Raw genomic sequence first — 26,134 nt, forward strand, 5'->3', positions numbered from 1 at the left:
GCTTAAGTCTAGCGGGGCTAGCCAGTCAAAACGGTGGATGGAGAGAAGAACCCTGAATGGTGTCTCCATGTGGAACCGATCGAGGAGCATGTACTGATTCAGTCTGCCTAGGTCCAAAACTGGACGCCTGCCACTTGTAGATTTGGTACTACAAACACATTTGGGTAGAAGCCTGGCCTTAGTTCCGGCTGATGTACCCTGTGTATGGCGTCTTTCCCCAGCAAACTGCTACTTCCTGACTGATTGCTTCTGCCTTGCGGGAGTCCCCTGGCAGTGCCCAACAGGGGGGACACTGACGGGGGAAATGGAGGTTTCAGCGGTATCCCGTAAATGGATGTCACCACCTGGAAAGGTCCAGGGATCGGTCACCCGCCGTCTCCAAACCAGACTACACTGGTGCAATCTGTGTACGACAGGGATATGTGGCCATGTGTTCAGCAGTTGTGACGGGGGGTGCTCCCTTCCCCCGTGAGGTGAGTTCCCCAAGGCTTGAAGTAGTTACTAAGTTGTGACCTGGCCATTTGCCGAACACGTGCCTGTCCCCCCCCCCCCGGTTGCAGAGGTGAGCGTCAAACATGCCCCCCTGCTGTCGGGTAGACGTCCGCCCAGGGAGGGTGAGGAGCCACCACCTGGCTCATGTCTCCCTGGGGGCGTGCCACTACCCTCCCCTCCCATGGAAGGGTATAAGCGCTTGCCTCCTGGCTGACTCGGGCTAGCGGACGACGCCCTAGGGTGTTGAGTTTTCTGTGCTTGGGGTGCCCTCCGTTTGCCCATGGCAGGACCAACTGGCTAGCGAATTCGATCTGAACCCTCTGGTTCATTGCACTCCAAAGCTCCGAGACTGTACCCACCATTCTCTGAACAAAGAGGGTGGAGGATGTCCAGTCTACGTCACTGAGGTGGGGATGTATCCGGGCTCAGCTTGTCGGTGAAAACACGCGTGTCTAAGGCCGTGTCTCATAGCACGGTAGTGGCCCTGGCCAAGAGAGCCAGACGACACTAGGGGGTGTCGCATGTAGATGTGCGGTGGCCCACCAGTAAAAATGTTGCCTGGTCTAGGAGGCTGGTGAGTTCTGCCTCCTAGGTCTCCAGAGTGCTGGTCACACATAATAATGTGCTCAAGCAACTCTGCCCTCAGGGCTGGATGGGTTGTCTTTAATTGGCACCCATGGAACACGGCTATCCCCCTTTGCCCGGTTTGCCAAATTCGTGGTACCAGGGTCTGGGGAAGGAGCCTTGGAATCCGGTTGGGGGCGTTTTGGTCTCATCCCACACTATGGGGTCTGATCCCGAAACTACACAGACCAGGTAGCGTTTGGTCCAGTGGGAAGTGTTGCCTAATGTTATCCCCACCCGGGGGCCTTAAGCATTACATCCTCCGCGGGTGACCAACGTCGCCCATCAACACCGTTTGCGTGCTCTGTGCCCCACTCCGCACTCAGGTGGACAGGGAGAGACTTGCTGACGAGGTTGCTTTGGATCCTGACGCCCGTGATCCCATAAGCGTTGAAGCAACCTTAGGTGGTCGCTTTAGGATCAAGGGGGTATATACATCATATCACTGGGATCGATGATACTCCGCCTCACCCCAAAAGCTAACTGACCGAGTCATACAGATGGAAGACTCTGAGGGACCGACCGGAGTACCGGCTGTATCCGACATGAGCGAACTGCATCTCCTTTCACTTTAAATATGTGAGAGGGAGAGTGTTTGACTGTGTGTTCTCATGACAGGGTCGGTTCCCTCTGGGAACGCCCGTGGGTCAGTAAGAAAGGAATCCAAAACCCACAGCGGGAACCGGACACAAGGAAAAATTTGTTACTGTTGTACCGTTACCGAGTGACGAACCCTAGCTGGCTGAAAGTAGGGGGGTCAACGTGTGCCCTGCCCTGAAAGCCCTGCCCCGAGATTGGAGACTTGGCTGCCAGCACCCCGTTGGCATTCAGTGCCCGAGGATCCAGAGAAGGACCGGTGCAATTAGCCTGAGCCTCGGCCACCCCCCCCCCCGAAATAGTGGGAGAGCCGTGCCTAGGAACGGGGGTTCCCCGGAAGAGACGTGTTTGAATGCAAACATGCTTTCGTGTCTCTTCCTGCTTGCCCACCGAGGGGACACAGTGGAGACAGCTCGCTCCGACTGTGTCTGATCTACCCGGCCTGCCAGGGACGCAATTGCCCCGACAGTCCTTCAACCAAAGCCCTCAACTTGGATGCGGGTTCTATGCTGGTAAATTCTGAATATAATAACCACTGCACGGTCGGCTCGAAACACGAGGAGACCGGAAAGAAAAAGGCAGCGAGCCTTGGAGCTGTCATTACATCGATATATTGCTAAATACATTGAAAATAAAAAGACGACATGCATGAGGGAAAACGAATTACAGTTGTAAAAGGTGCCGCCATGAAAACCAACTGGTTACGTAGTGGCGCCAGATTTTAATTTCTTTGTTGTAAAAAATACTACACACAAAGGGAAAAACGACACGAGGGTAAAAATGACAAGGAAAACTTATCCTACCAGCTACAATGTCGGATGCCGTGCAGCGGCAACAACCCAAGCTATAAATCCGGACAGGAAAAAGCAGGCGATCCAGCAGAGCTCGCTAGATTTCATCTTCACTCGAGGCGGAGAGTAAATCAGAGTGATGGACGGCTACCTGTGGCGCTGCCAGGTGGCCTCGGTCACGTGGGTTCGTGACATAAGGGGTAAAAGAATCTTGAGGTCATGGGGCTTCCCCTGACCAGGATTCTATCTCTCCGTCACCGGCAGAATCGCTGATTAATGCCTACAGTTCAAAATAGTCATTTTGACTGACCAGAATCTATGATGGGTAATTGAACGTAGTGAATTATATGGCAACGTAATGGAATAGTTAAGGTAGAGATGCAGGTTTGAGGGCACTTGGGAGTGAAATTTTTTTTGTTTTGCTTTTTATTATCCAAACAGTCTTGGCTATAGACTGTTAACATTTTGTAGAATTGTGAATAGTGGAACATACTCAAAAAAACGATTTTAAAATATAGATAACAGGTGCAAACATTCTCTCCTTCGAATGCTTAGAAAGATTTAGCAAGGCTGTACATAAATAATAAAAAAGAAACATGGTGAAAACAAGAAATGACGGGATCTCCATAATATGCACTATAGTTAACTTTTAACAAAACGACAATACATTTAAATTTGGAACTGTTACAGCCATTTTAATTATGAGCATTAGCAAACTTCTTACTGAATGAATTGTTATGCAAATTAGCAATTATCTCAGCTTCTTTTCAGTGCACATCCCAGAACTTTGAAAAAAAATAGTTCCTAGACGCTTTGACCCTTTGTTTTGAAATTTTCACAAATGATTGACATTGTGTCTATCTTCAAAGCGCCGTCGGGACATTTTTTTTGGTTGAACAGTGTTACAACAATCGTACAGACAAGTAGCCTGGGTGTTAATTTATGCATAAACTTGAAGTAATGAAATTTGGGCTGCTGCCCTGCAAAATTGACAACTGGTAGACAGTTTTCAAGACGGCGCTTTCTTCATAGTAACCAGATGTACCCATAAGCCAATTTTGACAGGAAACAGAAGCATGGTTTAGGAGCTAATTTTTTTTAAATCACTTTTGACCAAAAAAGCACATTTTTGTGCATATTTCAAACTACAGTGTCCATAAAAGAAAAATAATAACATTTTAAAATTCATACAATAAGCTTTCGGAAAATATATGGTTTTGTGGACAACGGAGGTCATCTTGGTTTCCTAATCAACTAATTAAAATACCTGTCAGGTAAACTGCATCTCTACCATAAATACATTGAAATTGGGGGTGTAATCCTTGATCCGATTTCCAGAACACTTGACTTGTGTGTTCCTCGTAATCAGTGTGACGTCTCCTTTTGGTGTTAGTTTGATCCAAGGGGGTCAAGTAAGATAACGATCTTCAAATGCGCACACCAAAGCAGTCAGCAACTTAGCTGGCAATTTTACTGTTTTGGTCAGGGCATGGTTTTGATGTTCAGAACAATATGGCGATGGCAGAAACAACGTGTTTGAATTATGTGCGGCAATGGGCAATGACCTCCAGAGCTCACGCACTAATATCTAAATAAATTCGCTTAGCTCTGTTTTTTTAGTAAACATGTCGCACGTGAAACGCAGGAGAAATTTTAGTTTAGTTTCATGTTTACTGATCTTTAACTTTTTAGAATAAATGATACCTACCATTGTCAATTCAACCAAGAGGCTCGAATCCGGAAGGCTTGGCTATTTTAAACTTCGTAAATAGCATTCTTTTCAAGCGGCGACTTTATTCAAGTGTAATGAACATGAGCGAAATGTATGGACGAGTCACGATACTTGTACCTTCAAAAGTTACGACTCTTACTCTTGAAATTGGTTATAAATACATGCACAAAGTACAAGCATATACCCTTTTTTTCAATGGCCAAAACGTCATACTTATTGTTATGAAATACTAGTTACTGATACCAACACATATAACAATAGGTGCAAATTTCAGATATTGAAGACCGTTTATTTTACAGAAGAGAATCAAGGACCGAAACGTCCGTCCTGGTCGAAACACTTGGTCGAAACGTTCGTTCACCGGAACGCCCAAACCCAATCTTCAGTCATTTTAAATATGATTACTCAGTAAAGTACTCAGTTTTCTTTTAATGTACCAACCATTGGTTTTGTTTCCTCGGCAGGCCAATTGACACCTCTCACAGCCATCGATGTTGCAAGTGTAAAAACAAATGTCATGAACCTAATTTAGTCAATGCATGGAGGTACCTGTTTATACCTCCATGGTCAATGATAGTTGCGATTACGCAATCTAGCGCTTGATCATGCTGTAGTTAGGCCACCCACAGTCCCTCTACTGTGGGCCACCTAACCTTGGGATTAAAATGCGATGGTCGTCGTGCCGCGTCGTGTTCGATACGAACTCATAGCAACGTACAAAACACATTGTTTGTTTACATGAAATTCAAACATGCACTGAGTGAAGACCACCGCCCTTTCATCAATTGCCTCTTCCAAGCTATGATTTATTCATACTGCCCGAATACTTTGATTCGAGATTGAGTTAAGCCACAGCCATTCCACAAAAGCCTGCATTATTTTACAATGTGAAACCACCTTATTATCGATATCCAACAACATTTATTATCTTGAATATTACATTTAAGCTCAAATAATAAATGTTAATAGTATTAGTGAATGTTAGAACAATCTCAATTATGAATTATAAGTAGGAAGACTGAATAGACATGATGTCACAGTGTCAACAGCTTGTCACGATTACGAGATCTTAAAGCAATGTAATCGTAGAACGATTTTTAGCCCGTGAAAGAGAAGCAACATCACAACAGTTATAAATACGCCTGTTGCTATGTTAGCTGTTGGTTGTTGGCTCACCCGCTTCAAGTTGTCCGAATATAACGCCTCGGGGGATAATTACTACTGAATGCTAAGTGGTGTTGTTTGAAATAATGCTATTTTACAGAGTGGTTTGCATGGAACGAATTGTCGTATGTTTTAAAATTACGTCAATTAGTCCAGGGCCAGAATCCCAGGGCCGACCTGCCATTCACAAAAACACTCCTGTAGATTCGGGTGCTACAGTAACTCATAGGTAGACATCATCTTTATAAAACAAGATCATGAAATTTTCCCTGAAAATTACATGGTCATCAAGTATTGCAATACACTACAAAATATTATAGCATTTTGTTTAAATTGTAATATAAGTGATGATATAGAAAACATTCCCGGTAGACACAATCCGGGTAGAACAAACTCCCAGACAGTACATCGCATGGAGACAATGCCATTTAATGTGAGCTTACCATAATCTGTTAATTGTTAAACCACCTATTTTTTTAGCTATATATTATTTTATATGATTCATAAAGCCCCAATAGGACTATTTGTATTTTAAAATAAAGATTGAAAATGGTGATCTTTTAGATCTACATCAACGTCTCTTGTCAATCTTGTTCTATTGTAATGTGTTGGCAGTAACTTAAAAAGTACTTTATCTAAACACATGTTTGCTGAGATAACGTTCGCCGGGATTATGCTCTGCCGGAATCCAGTATATCTCAAATTCAGGTTAACTTCAAAATATATTTCGTGCTCGTAGGATTAGCGAAGGTGCGGGTTAAACCCACACATTACCCATGGAAGGTCCAAGGCCACTTCACAAAATGTCAAAAGTCGCTAAAGTGTTAATTCCATAGACAAACATACACAATTTACAGAGGGCGCACAACCATTCAATCGTGTAAGCCATGATAAGGAGCTATTTTAGCTTCGCATGAATTGTAAAATTTAACTGGATATAAGATCGGCGAGGGCGCAATAACAGAAGTAATATTATTATTAGTCACTACGAATGCGGATGTAATAAATTATTATATGTCGCTATAATAGCATATTTATGTAATGTCTACTTACAGTCACTACACAAGCACTCCGCCACAATCGAATCATTCAGTATTAGTTCAAACGACACCATTATAAATATATGCAAGTAAATTATAAACGGATTAGTTAGAAATATATTTATATAGTGTTTCGACCTGGCCACGGAAGCAGGTTTATATGAAAAGTGAATGATTTCTACCATGTCAAGCCAGTAGTGCAGCAGTTGAAGGTGCGTAATTTCCGCATATAAAATATAAAACGGGCAGTGTAGTATATAAGTTCTTTAAGTTCAGCCTAAAACGACAGCAAATTTGGAAATTTCAGCTGTTTATACACTGGACGTATCAAACGCACAACTTCTAAATTTACGTCGTTTTAGTTTCGACGGTTACGTGAGGGAAATTCGAACGTTTACACACCCAAATTTAAACAACGGACTTACTGCAAAACACGTTGCTATTCCGGCAAGCGGTTAGAATGGAAATTCGAATTTTCATGCAGTTTATGACATGATGTATAATAAATATATAAAATGTGAACAAAATCAGCCAAAGCATGGCAGAGAAGCCCATTCATTAAAAAAAATGGCCGCCAGTCAGCCATTTTGAATCTGATCTGAAAAATATAATGACCTGCATCAGGAACCCGTGATGTCTAATGTATATACCAAGTTTGAACAAAATCCATTCAACAGTATATTGCTAGGGTTCGTTAGCGCTGAACGAAATCGGTAGCGTCAAGCAAAGGAGGCTCGTTTCGGTCGAAGATACTAACGCTTTTGTGCATAGGGCCCCTTGGTGGTGCGAGCTGGGTCAGCGAACACAGTCTGACCCGTCACCACTGGACCCAACCTGTGGAGACCCTTCTGCAGAGCTTGGAGGTCTCTCAGGTAATAGTTAATGAAGACATTCTGAGATCTTTAGAACTGATGAAGAAGCAGTTAACTTATACGCTTCCACGATCATATCAATCATATCGTTCCTGACGATTCCCTTGCCCACAATGTTAGTGAGGCGAGGGATGACAGTCGGCCTTTAAAATAACTAGCGAGTTCATAAAGGAGGCACATCTGTCACTAAAGCACAGTGCCCCTATCTCTGAGCGCCGCCTACCTGATGCTTGAGCCCAAAAAAAAACCTGTTAACATAGTGAGATACTTCGTGTCTGCTTTATTAATAGGCTCGAAGAGGTGTCGTAACGACGTTAGACCAACGACAAGTCCCAGTCAAGAAGATTAGCTAGCCCCTTGGCGCGTGGCCCCTTCGAGCAGAAAGACTAAAACAGTTGTATCATAATAGAACTCAAAGCCAGTTTCAGTCCAGCAGATTCTGATAAAACTGGGAATAAAACTGACTGATATCCAAGTGTTGTCGATATAGATTTTCCTTGATCAAAAGATATAGGAAACAATCGGTTACCTCGCTAATAGAGAGACTGAGATGATCAATCTCCCTTCCGTCACACTAATCAATGTACGGCCTCCATCTGGATTCGTACAATCGTCTGGTGCCGTTCAACTGTGCCAAAGCGAGGAACATGGACAACTCTGCAGAAAAGACTAGTGCTTGCACGAGTTATTGACAGCCTCCATGCATGAATATGGAATAGCGCGGGGCTCATTGGTAGAGTGCCGTCCGGCTGGGACAACAGATCCGGAAGATCCGGCAACTCTATGGGCAACTCAACTAGAAGTTCCAGCGACATTGGGAGCCAGACCTTCACAGGCCAATTGGGCGCCACACAAGTCAGAAGACAGGTGGGCTTGAGTGATAACACACGAGTGATTGGCAAACAGAACTAACTGGGGCCCGTCCCAGAGATAAAACGGCCGGTTCCCCACCATCTAAGATCTAGGGGTGTTCTCGTTTCCAAGTACCATGCGTCCTTCCGCCAAAAAAGGGCCGTCATCGCTTGGTCCGACGATTGAACCCTGAACGTCAGGTTTCGCATGTGGATCCTGTAGTCCAGTAAGCACTTCTGAATCGGATGAGACCGGAGCTCGGAGACCGGAACCAGACGATAAACAGAAGTCATTGGCCGCATCAGTTCGTGCATCGACATCTGCATCAACCCTGTCTCAGTTGTGTAATAACCAGTCGTCAAGATAGGGTACAGATAGACCGAGGACCAGTGTAGCAGTTGGTTCTCCTGTCTTAGCACACTGGTGAAGACGTACGGTGCCGTGCACAGATCGAAACGAAGGGCGGTAAACTTGTAAACTTTGACGTCTATGGGAATGGCTGCATGAGTGGTGAATGGGAATGTGGAGGTAAGCGTCGCTCAAATCCAGTTACGCCAGCCAATTGCCCGAGTGCACTGACAGAAGTGGTGTTTCCATCTGGAAGCGCTTGATCCACAAACCCGTTCAGCCGACTGAGGTCGAGGACTGGACACCACCCTCCTGAACAAGGAAGATGTGGGAAAGAACCGTGGCAATAAATAGGGGTTCCCCACCCTTTTCTCTAGAAGGCTTGCTACTTCCTGTCAGATCGTCTCCGTCTTGACCTTGTCCCTCAGCAGAAGACCTGAGGGAGGGTGAGGAGTCAGAGGAGGAGGAGACCGAAGAGGAATCTGATAGCCACGCGACACTACTTTGAGTGTCCAGGGATCGGAAACTCTTGTGCGCCAAGCTGGAATGTGCTGCATAAGGCACAATCCTACGGGAAGGAGTGGACGAGGGTTCGGAGCCAGTGCTTCCCGAACTCCAGCCTCCAGTATGGGAGGACGAAGAGAGGGAGACTGAGCCCGAGGACTCCAGGGAGGAAGCCAAGGAGTCGTAATACCATCCATGTCCAGGTAGCCAGCGAAACTGCTCCTGCCAAAAGGGCAGTATGGACTTGTAAGATATCGCACATAGCGACTCTCTGGGCCGCCAGGAACTGGCCCATCTGCCTGAGGATTGAGGTTCATTGCTGAGCACTCAGACGGCGCCCAGGGGAGTGGGCCAGCATACCACCCTGTACAGAGGTACCAACAGTGGAGTCCCCCCCCCTCGCAGAGTCATAAGAAACAATGCCTGGTCAGCTCGAGCCTCAGGGGGTGTGGGGAACACGGAAAAGGACGCGTAAGGCGATCCGTTCCGAGTAGAGGCCCCCTTCTATAAAAGAGGTGGATGCTCCCTTTCCCACTGATGTGAATTGTCCCCTCACTGACCCTCTAAAAGAGAGATCACTGGGTGAATGAGACACATCTGACCCTAGCCCTGGTGGTGTAGGTACAGGCAATATCTCACCCCCGACTTAACCATGCCCTACTGTGTCCTACCCTGAGACTGCAGAAGGGAGTTGACTTTTGAAGCCAGACTACGCATCCAGACTGTCCAAGCCAACTGTTCACCCTGGGAGAGCTTCTTCTTTTTTTTTTTTTTGCCACCTTGACTAGTACCGGTAAAGTCCCGGTGGATTGAACCGGTTCAGTCTCTAAAGGCTGTGCTGATTCCGCTTGGGACTCGGTGTCGATGTAAGCACCCCAGAGGGAACACGCTGTTTATCAATGTCAGTCGCCGTGGTGACTGGAAACTCCGATTTCCAGCAAAAGCAGTTGACCGATCTTTGCTAGCATTGGTAATATCCGGTGGGGAAGCTAACTCCACATTGGGAGAATTTAGATCCACCGCCGGTGTTCCTGCGCTATCGACCGACAACTCCGTTACCTCAACGGTAAACTGTCCTGACGGTCTTCTCTCAATCGTCAACTCCGCTACCTCAAGCAGGGAGTCAGATTGTGAAAACTCTCCCACACTCTCGGATGTTGACCGGAGACGAGCCTTGAGGTGACTACCAAGCGAAAGGAAAGATTTCTCACTCATAGAATCAGACATACCAGCGTTAGCGGCAGTAAGGGATTTACCTTTCTTTTCGCGACCTTTACCAGCTTTATATTGCTTGCCTTAGCTTTCCACCCTGCCTCGCATCTAGCCACATTTTAGGGTCCATAAATTGCGCAGGCCCTTCTAAACAGGACAACACATATGAGGGTCCCAATCGGGCATCCGCTTGAAGCAGGATGAGCATGTCTTACGTCCCGTCTGTGGTCGGACATACTTCTTCTTTTTTTTGTGACTCGGGCATAATAGCGTCTGCAAAAATTATGAAAAAAGTGAAATCATGAAAAATACGAGTAAATTCACCGCGCCAGAATTTAGAATCTAGTGAAAATAAACTGAGCCGGCGATTCAACTAAAAACAGGTAAAAAGGGGGGCCCGTAATAATGGAAAGCCTTTACCGTAATGGAGTCGATCACCACACTAGAAACTCTAGATAATCTAGATAATCTTAGTCAGTAACTGTAACCTGCCTCTTGTCATGCTTGTAGTAGCGGAGCGTAAAAATATAGCTGCTCGTTGTAAGCGGAAACAAGAGAAAATGTCAGATCAGGCCTCTTACGCGTGATCACCCTGCGGGGTGACCCCTTAGGAGAGGCCCTTTTTCTATACTTAATGCTACCCTAAGGTGTTCTTTGTGAACAGGGCATATTTCCTAATAGTTTCCGACCGGGGCTGTAATCTGTAGTTAAGCCTACGAGTAATAAATGGAATTTATTATTTCCACAGACTTTCTGGTAGGTGATGCAGTAAACTGATGTGTATAATATGCATAATATTATGTATGATGTATGTGTGAAGTTTGAATGTAATTGGTCCAGGCATGTCTAAGGGACTAAAAAAAAAAACTGGCAAACTAAAACAAATGCTTATAAGTATGCTTAATAATGTAGCAATATAAAACAATCAGCAAAATTAATTACAAACAAGACATAACGTGTCATGTCATAGCCCCCACTCAGAAAAAATGTAAACACTTGTATTGAATTGGGTTTGTGTCAGAGTGAATTAATTCATTGTGAGCTGTACTAACATTCCGTCATTAATTGTTCAGAATTGATGTGGAACAATTTTAGCGGGAATGGGGTAAAGAAATATTCATTTGGCTTTTCTGAGACAATTTGTAACTTGTTAAACATATAATGCGATGTGCACTTGTAAACAATTATTACCAGTCCCTGTACCAACTTTGAATGAAATTGGATGACACATATCTGAGAAAAAACTTGTTTTTTTAAGATTTTTGAAGAAAACAATTGCCTCCAAGCCGTAAAGATTTATTCAATCGAACAAGTCGTGAATGACACTGCCTTCACTTGTTGTCATTTGAAAGTTGCAACATATAATTTGTTTGTTTTTTGGCATGGACATAAATTGGCAAACATGATTTTTATGGCATTTTCATCCTGGTCCCAGCAAGAACACTAGAGAGCAACAAACAAGTACAGGTAAAATGACATGCAAGTATGCAAATCAGATCTGCAAATATGTTGAAGAGTCAGTGTTGTGTCTGGATAAACTTCCTTGTACAACTGTATTCCTAATACAAGGACACTGTCAATCATTAAATTGAACTTTTATGTACAGAGAAACACATATTTATGTCTTAGTTGACAGCACTTCTCAAAGAAAAAAAAAAAAAGACGACCTGCAAAACTTTATACAATTTTCAGACATGCAGCGAATAGTATGCTTTTGTAATATATGCAGTTCCAGTGGCTCTGCACCTGGAAAAAAAACAAAGAAGCATATAGTCAAAAAAAAAGCAGAGGTTGTAGCATATGTGCTCCCATTAGCTGTTAAATTTAATTAAAAAAGATATTTGTGTACAGTCTTTTCAGTACGAAAACATATTACTTAATATATTTAAACCAGCAAGAAAGAAATTGTAGTTTACACTGTGCAATTAGGAATATAAATGGACAACAATTGATGCATGTGTAGTAACATACTGTTTGAAAGGCTGCAAGATGTAATGAAATAGCAAACTAATCACTACTAGAGTCAGACTGGCTGGGAAACTACACAATACATACAAAAATGTATGCAAATGATATATGAGCAGCTCCACCAAATATAAAAATAATTTTTTCCATAGTTATGTGAATGTGATTTTCCAGTCCTTAGCAATAGTAGTTAGAGTATTGTATTGTACTGTATCGTACAAGTTTATTGTGATTCTATATGTGTTTGTACCAGTAATATTATTTAGCTTTATTTAGCATTCTGTTTAGTTGGTTAACTTTACTGTATTTTAATGTAGCTTATTTTATTTTTATACGACCATAGAACAACTCACTGTAGTTTGTTTTAATGTTGAATAAATATTATTATTAAAACAAGCAGCCTCTTGGCTGAGATAGCTCAGCTGTTAGCAATGCACATTTCAATTAAAGAACAGAAGATATCATTAGAAAATGAACAATATGCATAGTATCAATGCAATGGGACTTGCTGTTTTCAACAAGAATTCAAAAATATCATTTTTCACCATTAAATGATTGTGGTTTTTAACAAGAAGAAAATATCACTTTTTACCAAAAATGACAAAAATATTCACCAAAATTAGAGAATTGACGATATCATTACAAAATGAACAAATTTGAGAGTGGTCCACATGTAGTACCTATATATGTAATATCAAAGCAATTGGACTTGCGGTTTTTAACAAGAAGTTGAAAATATCACTTTTTACCAAAAATGACAAAAATATTCACCAAAATTAGAGAATTAAAGATATCATTACAAAATGAACAAATCTAAGAAAGGTCCACATGTAGTACCTATATATGTAATATTAAAGCAATTGGACTTGCGGTTTTTAACAAGAAGTTGAAAATATCACTTTTAACCAAAAATGACAAAAATATTCACCAAAATTAGAGAATTAAAGATATCATTACAAAATGAACAAATCTGAGAAAGGTCCACATGTAGTACCTATATATGTAATATCAAAGCAATTGGACTTGCGGTTTTTAACAAGAAGTCGAAAATATCACTTTTTACCAAAAATGACAAAAATATTCACCAAAATTGAAGATATGATCATGAAATGAACAAATCTGAGAGAGGTCTACCCAAGGTACATATACACCAAGTATCAAAGCATTCAGGCTTGTAGTTTTCAAGAAGAAGACGAAAAAGTAAAACATTGACACGGACGCCGGACAATCACTCATATGATAAGCTCCGCTCGACAAAGTCGACAGCGGAGCTAATCAGTCACTGTACAATGGTGACGTATTGCGCGAAATTGTTGCAAGGACATTACTTTTCTCGATTTGCGTGCCGTCGTGCGTCGATAAAAAATGCATGGAATGGTCGGCAGTATCAATCAAGTTCGTCTAGTGTGACCTTCGTGGCTGGCGAAAAGCAAGATGCCGTATAATCTTTTAAACAGGCGTCAATGAGGAGTGAAAGGCCTTAATTTGGTTCTACAATGGGCGTCATGAAATATTGGAAAATTATAGTCAATCAAAAAAACTGTTCAGATGACAACAAAAAATACTCACTATTAATATTTTATATGCATTATTTTTTTAATTTTGTTGGTAACGAAAAGTATAAAGTATAAGTTCAAAATAAAAACAAACCATTGCTTAGTAGCAAATGATTACAGTACGGTAGCTTACTTGTTTTCGAAGTGTTGCAATTGTTGATTAGTACTCAGTAGTGATTATATTAACGTACAAAAAATAAATTCGTTGAATTGTTATGAAATGCAAGTAAAATTCAACTTAGTTTTATCGTAAGTGAATGATTTCGGTTACATGTAAATGCTTGATGCGATGCGATATCCGCCATGTTATCCATGCACATGAGAGTTTATTGACCAGATAGGTCAAGTTGCTAATCAACCAATCAAAATGCTGGATGGTGCCCATGCGCTCAAATTACCATAAATCATTTAAATATGTTCATGACAGTTCAGCAACCTCATGGTGAAATAACACAGAAGAGATTTACCCATGTTTTAGTGCGATCTGTTGGCTTTGTTTTTCATGGGAATAAGACATGATTTTTTTGTAAATCAAGATTTTTTTTTAATCGGCCCGATTTAGAAAAATAAATGCAGAATGTACCGAAGAATGTCTAAAATAAAAATGTACCGGAGAAAAAAAAATAAACATACCGGTACGTTTATTTGGGACATGAGAGTAGCGTTGTGGGCAAGCTCTCCAAGTAGCGTCAATTTTCAACTTCGGCTATGGCGTGATAAGTTGATTAATATGTAAATAAACCAACACTTTCAATGAGTACATGCCGACCCAAATAAATTTGTTTATGACTCTTTATGAACAGCGAGGACGCATCTCATAGAACAATAGCTGTGGAAATCATAAACAAATGTAAATGTTGCGGAAATCAAACATGGCGATAATGATTTTGAGCGAGGCAGAGTTTGGCAAGCGTCTCAGAGCAGCATTGCGCTGACACCACCACAACGTTTGAATCTCGGTGAGAGCACTGCAAACCTCTTATATCACGAGGTAAACTTTCAATTTACACAATACATAATCAGTTCCTACAACCATAATAGAAAGGCAGTTTTTCTGGCAAAGCTCTCGCCAGGTTAGCAAGAGTTTCTCACGATCACCAAACCCGAAACACAAACGATAATACAAAGTGTATAAATACCATAATAAGAACAGTTTCTTACCTTTGAAATTGACGAGACACAATTTTGTCCAAATAAGCGTTGTGCAAATAAAGATTCCGGGATACAATATCCTCCCAAAAATGACTGTGATTTCTACCAAGATGAGAACTGCGCATGCGTCATCAAAACTCGGATTAAACTCAGGTAATTTCGGGAAAAGTCAGATTATCCAGCAATTGTGAAGGAAAAATGTTAAAAATCAAAGAAAAACACAGTGAAACTTTGAAAAATCGAAAAAATATCTTGATGTTCCTAATAACACCACCAATTCCTGTCTCTGTACCAACTCTGAACTGAATTGGATCACACATGTGTGAGAAAAAGCTGGTAACATGAATGTGCACACACGGAAGCACAGACACGATCCAAATTAATACCTTCTGCCCGGATTGCAGATCCGGCAGGGGCTAATAAACAGAGAAATATATCACCTGATAACTTTGGGTACACATGTGATGTTACCAATTTTGGATGTAAATGGAGACGCTACAGAGGCTTCAGCTTCTGAAAGTGAAATTCCAGCATGTGCAGTCTTCAAAGCTCCACAATCATTGGCTCCATCACCACACATACCAACAGAATAATCTAATTCTTGTAGGTTTTCAACTAACTGAGATTTCTGATCAGGTGACATACGAGCAAACACAGTTCCTCGTACTGCGATCTGCAAAAAAAAGGGGGAGTTCCAGAGTCTTAGTATTTTCACATGTAAAAATATAAGTTCACAATTCCAGATAAGATGATTCGAAAAATAAATCAAAACAAGTCATTAATGGTAATTGTTTCCCCTTGTATACATTAGATCCCGTTCTGGGTAATTAGAGAACCCTAGTTATTGTTGAACACATTTAATTAAGTCGCAACAAGGAAATTTGAAAAACGATCTATTAATTCATAATATTATCTAATAGTTACTACGCTACAACATGTACATGTGTTCAACATACACATCACCAGGAAGCTTAAATACAGGCAAATGTGGCAGTGAATGTGCCATACCATTGGTTTAGATGAAGTCAAAACACCAGTGTATTGTTACAACCAATATGGCTAGTTTTGTTCTACTAAAGACTTTGCAATGTACTGATTCTGTCAGCTCAGTTCTAGGATAGAACCTCTTCCCGTCTTTCTTGTGCACTAAAAATATGGGGGAATAACCAGATCTTTCAGCAGAGTCATTGACACAGATTACGTTGTCAATGGGAGCTTCCTTATAAACTTGATTCTGCAGCATTGTTTAACTGCTGATAGGACCCATAGATACACTTTGATAGTATCTGAAAAAAGCCATGAGGCATGATGCCACAAGAAGCTAGGAACTGAAAATCAACCAGATCACTAAATCCCAGCCCCCTAAAAACACATCTAACAAAACTTTGTGTATTGTCATTGTTTGAGTGGCCCCGTCCCCTACTAAATCCACTTTCACATCCACGTCCTCTCTGTATAGATGCAACTCCTAATCATGGCATCACACTTGGCTAGTAGAAAAATTGTGCACCCAGCAATGACATTCTGTGTTAAATCAGATGTTACAACATGAAGGCCTTGTACCTGGCAATCAGAAGATTCTTGTAATCCTCTATCCTGGTTTGCTTTTGAGTCAGCAGTATCAATAACCAAGCAAAATAAACAGCAATACGACCACTGTATCATCCTATTTCCTGACCTGTGAATGCCTTTTAAAGGCCTTAATGATAGTAGGTGACCAGGTAAGTGATCCCATATGCTGTTCAGCATTCCCTGCCACCTGCTCATCATGAGCTGATGGTGGTGGAATAGGGGTATCACTTCATTTTGATCTGGGAATAATGAAAACTTCACATACTGTCTTCATCACTAGAAACAGCGTCCGAATTATTTTCGGAAATTCCGTCACATTTCGGAAAGTTTTAATTTTCAAAACTTTTGAATATTTATTTGTGCTTTTAGGTTAGTGAGGAGGTTATAATAATTTTTCATTTCACTTTAACTCTGTTTTTTACACCCCTCAGACCCCTTTGAAAAGTCACTTCTGGCCATTATAATGGCCACTATTTTCTTAATGGCCAGAATATTGACCAGAATTTTTTAAGTGGCCAAAATATTTACCAGTGTTTTTAAAATGGTGGTTTTAATGACCCATGTTTTTTATACTGGTCAGAATAATTACAATTGCTTTTTGAATGATGGAGTTGATGAACATTTTTTTTTATGGGCAGTATAATGGTCATTTTATTTTTCATTACATACATAAAATGACCAGTATTTTTGTTCATGTCACTAATATAATGGCCCAGAAAAAAAGCCTGCTACCTCGTGTGAGTAAATTAATATACGTGTAGGAATTTATTTTTCCAAGTTTCACTGGCGCTTGCAAGTACACTTAAATGAAATTTCGCGAATATTGCTTCGATCCCAGTGAAATTTCATAGTAACACTGATGCCAGTGACTGCAGGTGGACTACATAACCTGCAGAGTATTTAGATGGTGTTGAATCATAGGACGATTGCAGTACTGCAACTGGCACATCAAGGTATGAATTTGTAATTATTTTACCATTTTACAATGAATTCAATACAATATTAGATACTTTTGTTGTTGTTTATGTAGCAGGATAGTCTTTTGGGGCTTTCGTTTTTGTTCAGTCATGGCACAATGGAGGTATGTAAATGTGTCGAAATGGACATTTTAGTGCTAGTAGCACTAATCCGAAAAACTACTAGATCTAGTGCGAAAACGGCACTAGATCTAGTGCTAAATGTACATAGCGCGAGTGGCATTGATATTGCGTTGTCAACGTCGTCAAGATATCCCCTAATTCTCTGAAAATAAATTAATATTTACGTAAAATTGTTGTATCTTTCATTCATTGGAAATGTGCTACAGTGGGAAAATTAAGAATGTCATTGTGCACGTTTGTCGTAATAGACCTTTGGAACAACGCGATCGGCTGGGAAACTAGCTGAAACGGTGAAACTGCAGGTCGAACTTCGAAATTTTTACAAATTGTGAATAGATATACTGTATGAAATGGTATTGTGTGGAAGTTTGTGTTTTCAACTTTGGCGAATGGAAACTTTATGTAAATGGTGGGTTTTGATTGATTTTTTTTTTAAATCGCTGATGTGCCGTTTTATTTCTGGTCGGCGCCACACTTAATGAAAATAGATCTTCGAAAATGAAATTATGATGCCATATGTGAACTAAATAAAAAATTAGTATACTCCTAGTCTAAGTCCCGGGTCCCTGTAAAGCTCGGTGGATGTTGTGTGTACTGCGACCTGTGAATGGGCATATACATATTCACGCAATCCTGTTGTTACATTGTATCATGGAGGAACATCGCCGATTTTTTGATTTTTTAACGTGACCATATTATATATGTCCAGACACTTTCTCTGCAATAATATTTTTTTGGAGCCCTTAGGATTTTTTGTTGTAGACTCTCGAAATCTTGTTTTTGTTACAGTTGCTAACAATTAAAACATGTAAAGTAACAAGTTCGTCTGTTGAATTTCCGGTTGTGAAATACGTATTTTAACTCTTCACAGCTAAACAAACCCAGTGTATGGTCGCGTTAAAAAAATGGGACCAGGGCGATTTTTCGGCAGTTTTTAAATTTATTTTTTAAAATATTTTGGCGTAATTTATCGGACATTGCAATTGTTCCTGACGCCTAAATCAGTCTATTTAAAGGGGAACCGCTCAATCCCATGGATTGCACCAAAGAATCATGGGACACTATTGTTTATGTTGTTTACAATGTTAATCGATCTTTTGTTATATATTGTTATTTTAATCCAGAGTTAGCAGGACCAGCGCAATACAAACGTGACCTTGATAATAGGATTGTGGTGTTCAAATAACAGAAGCTGACATTTTTGGACTAACATTATGTAATTGAAACACAAAATATAAGTATTAGAGGGATTACAAAAGAGGATATAGTTAATATGGGCAGATGATTTACTGGAGCTGTTGGTAAATTTATGTAATTGATTTTGCTGTGACAATGTATACATGTATGAACAATTATGTGAATATGGTGTTGTGTGTTATAGGAAGTAGGTGATGTCTTAAGTCTTTTGGTTATGTCATTTGAATCAAGAGGGGGAGGTTAAAGTAGTTGATCGGAAAGAATGATTATATTTGTTCTTTGGCAGTGAACGGCTTATTTGTACTTGACTGTAACCCACCCACCACTCGATTGTAATTTGGCCAGCTGCTATTAGACATCACTCAGCATGACTAGTTGGAAGACAACCATGTAAAATTAGTGTGAATAGAATAAACGTCTGTAATGAACAAGGAAAAAATAAAGTTTTTATTTTTTATCTTAACCATCAATATACAACAATTTACAAACAAATTCGAGTAAGAATAAAGTAAAAAGTTGAACCAATAGGAGATACAGGTGGTGGTTGAATGATCTCGCCTGGAAGAAAATAAAAAAAACAAGTAGTAAAGATTATATATTGTAATGAATGATTTGATTAAGGTGTTGAGTAGAGGAATGTTCAATAGGAAGAACATTGTTGAAATGCTTTGGAAATGATTGGACTTTCCATAAATTAAATCTTGAGGCACATTGTAAATAACTAGTGAGAGGATGCTGAAAGCACTACCGTGCATTCAAGCATCCTCTCAATGAAAACACAGGTTATGCACATTTACATTATAATGAGGTAAATTACTGTTGTAAACGGAGTGTCATGATTAAATCTGGTATGATGTGCATGGAACGACTCATGGTGAAAAAGCAGATAAGTGTCGACGGAAGACCCAAATGATAGGTATCACCACCGACCAATTTGGTATTAGTCATAATGCCGAAAATACTATATCTTGTTGTTTTCAATAAGTATATGTGCAGCAACAATAAACTGTACAAAACCAGTAGTTAACTGTTTACAACATAGTACAAGACAGTATTATAGACCCATATCATGCAAAGTTACAGGGTGTTGTACAAATATACCCCCTTACTTTTAGGCTATTGTACGGCAACCGAGGTGGCTCACAACATGGCGTTTTATAAAAACCATATTTACAATTCATTTACATTTTAAAAACTCATTTATATTTTATATAATCCTTTTTAAACACCATTTTGGAATCGATTTTTAAACCCACTTTCGTTTCTGGGTTCTGTTTTTATTTTAAAAACCAGTTGTTTAAATCCATTTTCATTTTTGAAATCCGTTTTCTTTCTTAAAATCCATTTTCGTTTTATAATCTGTTTTCATTATTAAAATCCATTTTTGTTTTCATATTTCATTTTAAAAATCCATTTCCGTTTTCAAATTTCATTTTCATTTTTAAAATCAATTTTCATTTTTTAAATTCATTTTCGGTTTTCAAATTTCATTTTCATTTTAAAAATCCATTTTCGTTTTCAAAATCCATTTTCATTTTCACTTTTTGACCTGTGACCTGGCCCTCTGACCTCATACCACATGACTAGGAATTGTAACTCGGTGACGTTTTCATGGTAAGGCTTATTTACGTTATTTCTTCTTCAGACTATAACCTATTTGGCCGTGGTTCCACGGCGTTTTTGGATGCATAGAGGGTTCTTAGCTTCATCTGTCGGCTTATGCCGTGACGTGGAATGCCTGTACATACACAGATGGCGCTGCCTTATGTACCTACAGTACCTTATCCGGTATGATAACACAGCAGACCCACAGCTATAACTTGTTCTAATCTGAGTACTAGTATCAACGTTACAGCTAATAAAATGAGAGCTCGAAGGTTGATTAGAATAAGTTATAACCGTGGTTTTGCTGCTTTCTTGTTCCGAGTAGGGTATTGTCGGTAAACAAGGCAACGTCGTCGGTGGACAAGACTGACCACAAATGCATTTGACGCCAAAGTGTAAGCCGACCAAATTAGCCAAGAACCCTTGAAAGATCAAAATCGCCGCGGAACCACAGCTAAAGTTATAGCCTGGAGAAGAACTTACGTAAAGAAGTCTTACAATGGAAACATCACTGGTGAAAATAAAAAAAAAAACTATCAGGTCAAGTTGAAATGATATACAGTATGAAAACCGGGGTACAAAACACAAATCGAATATCGAATCGAAATGAGAATTTTTGTAAAAACAATTACCGGTTGAAGTTAATGCGATAGACGGGGAAACAACAGCGATTTTTATGTAAAATTTGCTTCAACGTGAAAAATACGTATATACCTATACTTCAAATGTCAACAAAAACGTGAAAATAGATTTTAAAAATAAAAACGGATTGGTAAAAACATAAACGGATAAAAAAAATAGATTTTAAAAAAGAAAATGGATTTTGAAAATGAAAATGGATTTTAAAAATGAAAACTGATTTTAAAAATGAAAATGGATTTTAAAAATGAAAACTGATTTTAAAAATGAAAATGGATTTTGAAAACGAAAATGGATTTAAAAAATAAAAATGGATTTTGAAATCAAAAATGGATTTTGAAAATGAAAACGGATTTTGAAAATGAAAACGGATTTTAAAAACAGAAAATGGATTTCCTAAAAACGAAAATAAATTTTGAAAATTAAAACAGATTTTAAAAATGGATTTAAAAAAAGAAAATGGATTTAAACAATTGTTTTTTTTTTAAATGAAAACAGATACCATAAACAAAAATCGATTTTCAGAACCGAAAATGGTTATTAAAAATGAATTATAAAATAAAAATGAATTGTAAAAATGGTTTTATAAAATGCTATGTTGTGAGCCACCTCGGTTGCCGTACTATTGTATGTTCATCCAACTGTCCATTCAGAATGAATAAGAAATAAAGGAGGTGCAAAGAGACTATATGGAATGTAATTGTACTTCATAGAGTTATCAATGATGATATCAATTCCATCAGACTGATAGAACCGGTAAAAGTAATGAATTTATCGCATGGCAATGGTAATAGAATGTAAATGCATGGACCTGTTTATACAGAATCCCAGTTCATCCCTCATTATTTATGTGGATCATGTTAAAAAGATCTCAAACCATTATGAGGCCAATGAAAAACAAATTTGGTGTTTCCAGTATTAGAGTAAAAACTATTGGGTAGTTAGGCAGGGATTTTATTATTTTAGATTTATTTTTTCCCCAACATGTTCAGTCTATATCAAATACAATCATTTTAAACAATTTTTTTTTACATGATGATATTACTATCAAATTTTGTTTATTTTATAAAAAGGTAACTCATTTCCATAAAAATAAAATTAATAACAAATGACAACGCATGTCATTGTTTAAGGTTGAGGTGAGTGGCATGAACTGTTGATCGGTGGCACCATTTCAAAAATGGCAGCTGGCAACAGAAAAACCTTCACTGATGTACATGTGTATGTAGTGAGCACAAGGAATTGGCCCCTATCAGTTTCTGCCTAATAAATGACATTTATGTACATTCCTGTTGTGGCCATTTACCTACAATAGCAACATCACAAGCATGATAAAAGCCCCCTGATTTACACATTGCACCTCTTGCTGTTTCTTGCATGTGACAAAAATCCGCCTAAATCACAAGAAACTTGTAGTGAGCCAAACAATGATCATGAAAAAGTAAGAATGAATACAGCCAGCCATGCCAATGTGGTGAATCAAATGCAATTTCTTGCAAGACTTTCTGCTCAATATTATACAGTGTTTGGCAGCCTATGCCGAATAATCAATGGTGTGGTCACAAATGATCATGAAGATTAATCATGATCACATACTTCATATACATTATAACATTACATTAATGGGCAAAGACTATAAATCATATCCATGCCCCTAGACATGGCTACATCCGAGGTCATCATTTTGCCAATGCCATTCTTGCATATCATTATTGCTGGTTGCATAGACTAGACTATTAATGTACAAGTATTTACACATATCGGCCTTAATTGGTTTTAGATGCTATTTTATTGAGATGCCTCGCGACAACTGTGGCCGTGAAGGACCGGTAGGTTAGGTAATTGTTACTAGTCGCACCGTGCACACACATCATATAAGTTCACAGGCCATAGGCCTAGTAAATCGCTGTCATCATTTATATACGATGCAATATTTATTTTTGGTCATTAGTTTCTCTGATTCATGACATCATGTGCCAATAAATCCTGAAAATTGGCTTTGCTAAGCGATGAGTCGTTTAGTACAAAACACTGAATGATCATAGCAATGGTGTGCAGAGTTTTAGAGGTAAAGCAATTGTTAAGAATATATTAAAATTTGTGGAAAAGGGCAAAGGCTCTTACCTTAGTACAATGTCTGTACTACGTCCTGGGCTGGCTGGCAAAATAATCACGTCATCGAAAGATGCGTGTACGTGTACTGTAGACAATTTCCATGACGCTGCATTGCATGCGTAGAGTCAACGTCACGATTTCTGCGTATCAATTTTTCTCCGCTTTTTTCAACAAATAATTCACTTTTTTCTCTTGGGAAAACGTCGTCAATCTTATTTTATTAGCTTGAACTTTGTCATGACAGCGCAAATTATACCCAAATAAACGTCTTTGGATGATTTCTGGCACCCAAAATTGATTCTCGACTCAGTCCTAATTACGCGTTTAGGAATGACCTGGTGATCCAAAATTGACCTGGAATGAAAATACTGCCGCCTACGGCGGGTCCCGGGATCATTGCGTCCAGAAAATAAATTTGTTGTGAGATTAGGCTTAACTGGAAGGTGCCCCTTTAAGGTAGCAGGATAGTTTTTTTGCATGAAAAATGTAAACACCTATATTCAAGAGCGTGTTTATTGTGACTAGCGTTAGCTTCGTTTGGACAAAGAGCTGTTATCACTGTAAACAATGTTAAATTATTCTTCTTATGCTAAGTTCATCTTTGAAAACAACTATTTTTTTTATTTAAAAAAAAATCATGCCATTTCCCCATCAAAATCCAAGCCAAAAAAGCGTACTACACCACCGGCAAATCTTTTCCGCGTTGCGTTCAATAACATGAACATATTTAAATGAGCTATGGTGATTTGAACGCGTTGGCATCATACAGCATTTTGATTGGTTAATTAGCGATTTGACCTATTAGCTGAACTCATGCAAGAAAAACATGGCGGATACCCTACCGCATCGAGCGTTTGTATGCGATCGGAATCATTTGCTTACGATGAAACTAAGATGAATTTTATTTGAATTTCATAACAATCAACGAATTTATTTTTTGACATTTCAGGTGGTCTATTTTTTAATTCAGCAAGAATTATTAATTATTGTTAATTCTGCAATAGTTTCTTTCGTCTTGGGTGGCCCACCTGACGGCATAGAAAGTCTGTGTAGTTGAACAATGATATTTGATAATTATTTTTTGAAATTTTGAACCCCAAATAAGCGCCCACCAGCTGTGAAAACTACGCCCATTTCGACACATTTACATACATGCACACTGTAAGTAATGCTTCATTATTATTTATAATTGTCAACAAGCTCAAGTAGGTGTTAATGAGGATTAGCTCCTATGTTTGTTAATACGAGAAAAGTATAAACAAAGGTTATTTCCAACTCCTGAAATCTGCAAAAAACATCAACGTAAATTTGTTTCCATTCATGGCAATGTTTTCAAATTATTTTAATAAAATAATTTAACTGACTTGCAAAATATTTTTTTTTTTTAAATTTTCGAAGATTATGTATATTGTTTTTTTTTCTCTTCAGACAATACCAGCAATAGTGTACTGTACACTGGGAAATCTAATTTAGTAACCATGTATGAACTATATATATTATGATCATAACATCAAATACCATACAGAATCCCTTTTTCCTGTAAACTAGTATGTAATGTATGCGCCTAAGATAGGAATAAATAGAAGACACTTATTCCTAGCATTCACGTAGAGCTCTTTAGCAAAAGCTAAGAGGTCCAATACCTTAGCCTGTGCTAAAATAATGTGCATGAACACAGGCTAAGAAATACTAGGTACAGAGTAAATCTGGTCGGTCTAAAGCCTTAGCACAGGCAAAACAAAACATGCATGAACGCTTAGCTCAGCAAAAAAAAAACATTGTATTTAATGTTCATTTAGGAGATTTACTACTATATTCATAACTTTTTATTTCGGTGTGCCATTTCCTGCATGACAATCAATGTTAACACATATTATCATGGGAGGTACTAACGGAAGGAGCCACGACGCCAATCAAGTGGCCACTTGAGCCTCTTAACTGGCTTATTTCCTTTTGTCTCAACCCAAATTAATCCTGATAAAGCCATTGTCTAGCTCATCTTTGATGTCCATGATAGTTTGCGATTGTTTACACAGGTAATGAGTTAGCGGAGTATGATACAACCCTGCCATTTTTTTAATGTGACTATAAAATATATGCGCATTATGAAACTACGGTCATCACACATGCGCACTGGGTTTGTTTAGGTGTAAAAGGTCAAAATACGTATTTCACAACCGGAAATTGGAACATTCCAGCTTATATCTGCACCCCCCCCCCCCCCCTGTTGATGAGGTCGGATTTCCAGCACTGTATGATGGGGAAAATACCCCGGAATTCCAACTGTATATGGAGAAACAGAATCTGGAAATCCAGACGTGTATGGAATTTTTTTTCCTGGAAATCTAGGCAGTTATGGCTACTAAATTAAATGTGGCCTAGTTTATCTCGCCACATACTGGTTGATGAGGTTGGACTTCCAACACTGTATGACTAAAAAAACTTGGAATTCTGATTGTATATGGTAACACACTTTGGCCAGTATGAAATATTTATTACTGAAATTAGATAAGGATGGCCACTCAACAGAATGGGTCTAATAATTATCTTTACATAGCAGTTGATGAGGTTAGATTTCCAACATTGTATGGCAAAAAGGCAAGCTATGGCAGTATTTAAGCTATATCTTTGAACTCAAGTTTAGCTGCCACTATATCAAATGGGAATCTGTTTTTAAGTTTAAACTTAGGAAAAAGATGAAGGAAAAGATGATTGAATCTCTCTGACAGGTATATTTTTTAATCCACCAATTTGTTACATGTATCATGAAATAAATTGCAAACTATCTCCTACAGGAGCCACAGGGTAGCCACACATCAAATACTCCATGGTTATCGTAACTGTTGTAAAACACATAAATGATACTACATTGTATTTGATGAAATATTTGTAACTAGTTAACACACTTAATTTGTGGCAGGCATGGGTAATAATATACACCGCCTTTTGGTTTAAGAGTGGTATATGAAATAGTCTGAGCATATAATATTAATATCATTGTTATA

General features: G+C 39.2%; 1 protein-coding gene and 1 long non-coding RNA gene across 3 annotated transcripts in view; both read right to left on the bottom strand.

Moving 5' to 3' along the window:
• Positions 1-26,134, bottom strand: part of LOC102802400 (polyamine-transporting ATPase 13A3-like) — a 340,426-nt gene that overhangs the window by 135,640 nt on the left and 178,652 nt on the right. For both annotated transcript variants that reach the window (XM_085508596.1, XM_085508595.1), the window contains one exon: positions 15,342-15,574. In XM_085508596.1, the coding sequence (XP_085364722.1) occupies positions 15,342-15,574 (233 nt within the window). The remainder of the gene's footprint in view (positions 1-15,341; positions 15,575-26,134) is intronic.
• LOC146733853 (uncharacterized) lies at positions 19,194-23,177 on the bottom strand. The gene is made up of 2 exons (XR_014931746.1): positions 23,139-23,177; positions 19,194-19,328 (listed from the first exon to the last, which is right to left on the bottom strand). It is a non-coding gene; the product is annotated as an uncharacterized LOC146733853 (long non-coding RNA).

Source organism: Saccoglossus kowalevskii, chromosome 15 (genome assembly GCF_978046115.1).
Source record: "Saccoglossus kowalevskii chromosome 15, keSacKowa6.1, whole genome shotgun sequence".
Lineage (NCBI taxonomy): Eukaryota > Metazoa > Hemichordata > Enteropneusta > Harrimaniidae > Saccoglossus > Saccoglossus kowalevskii.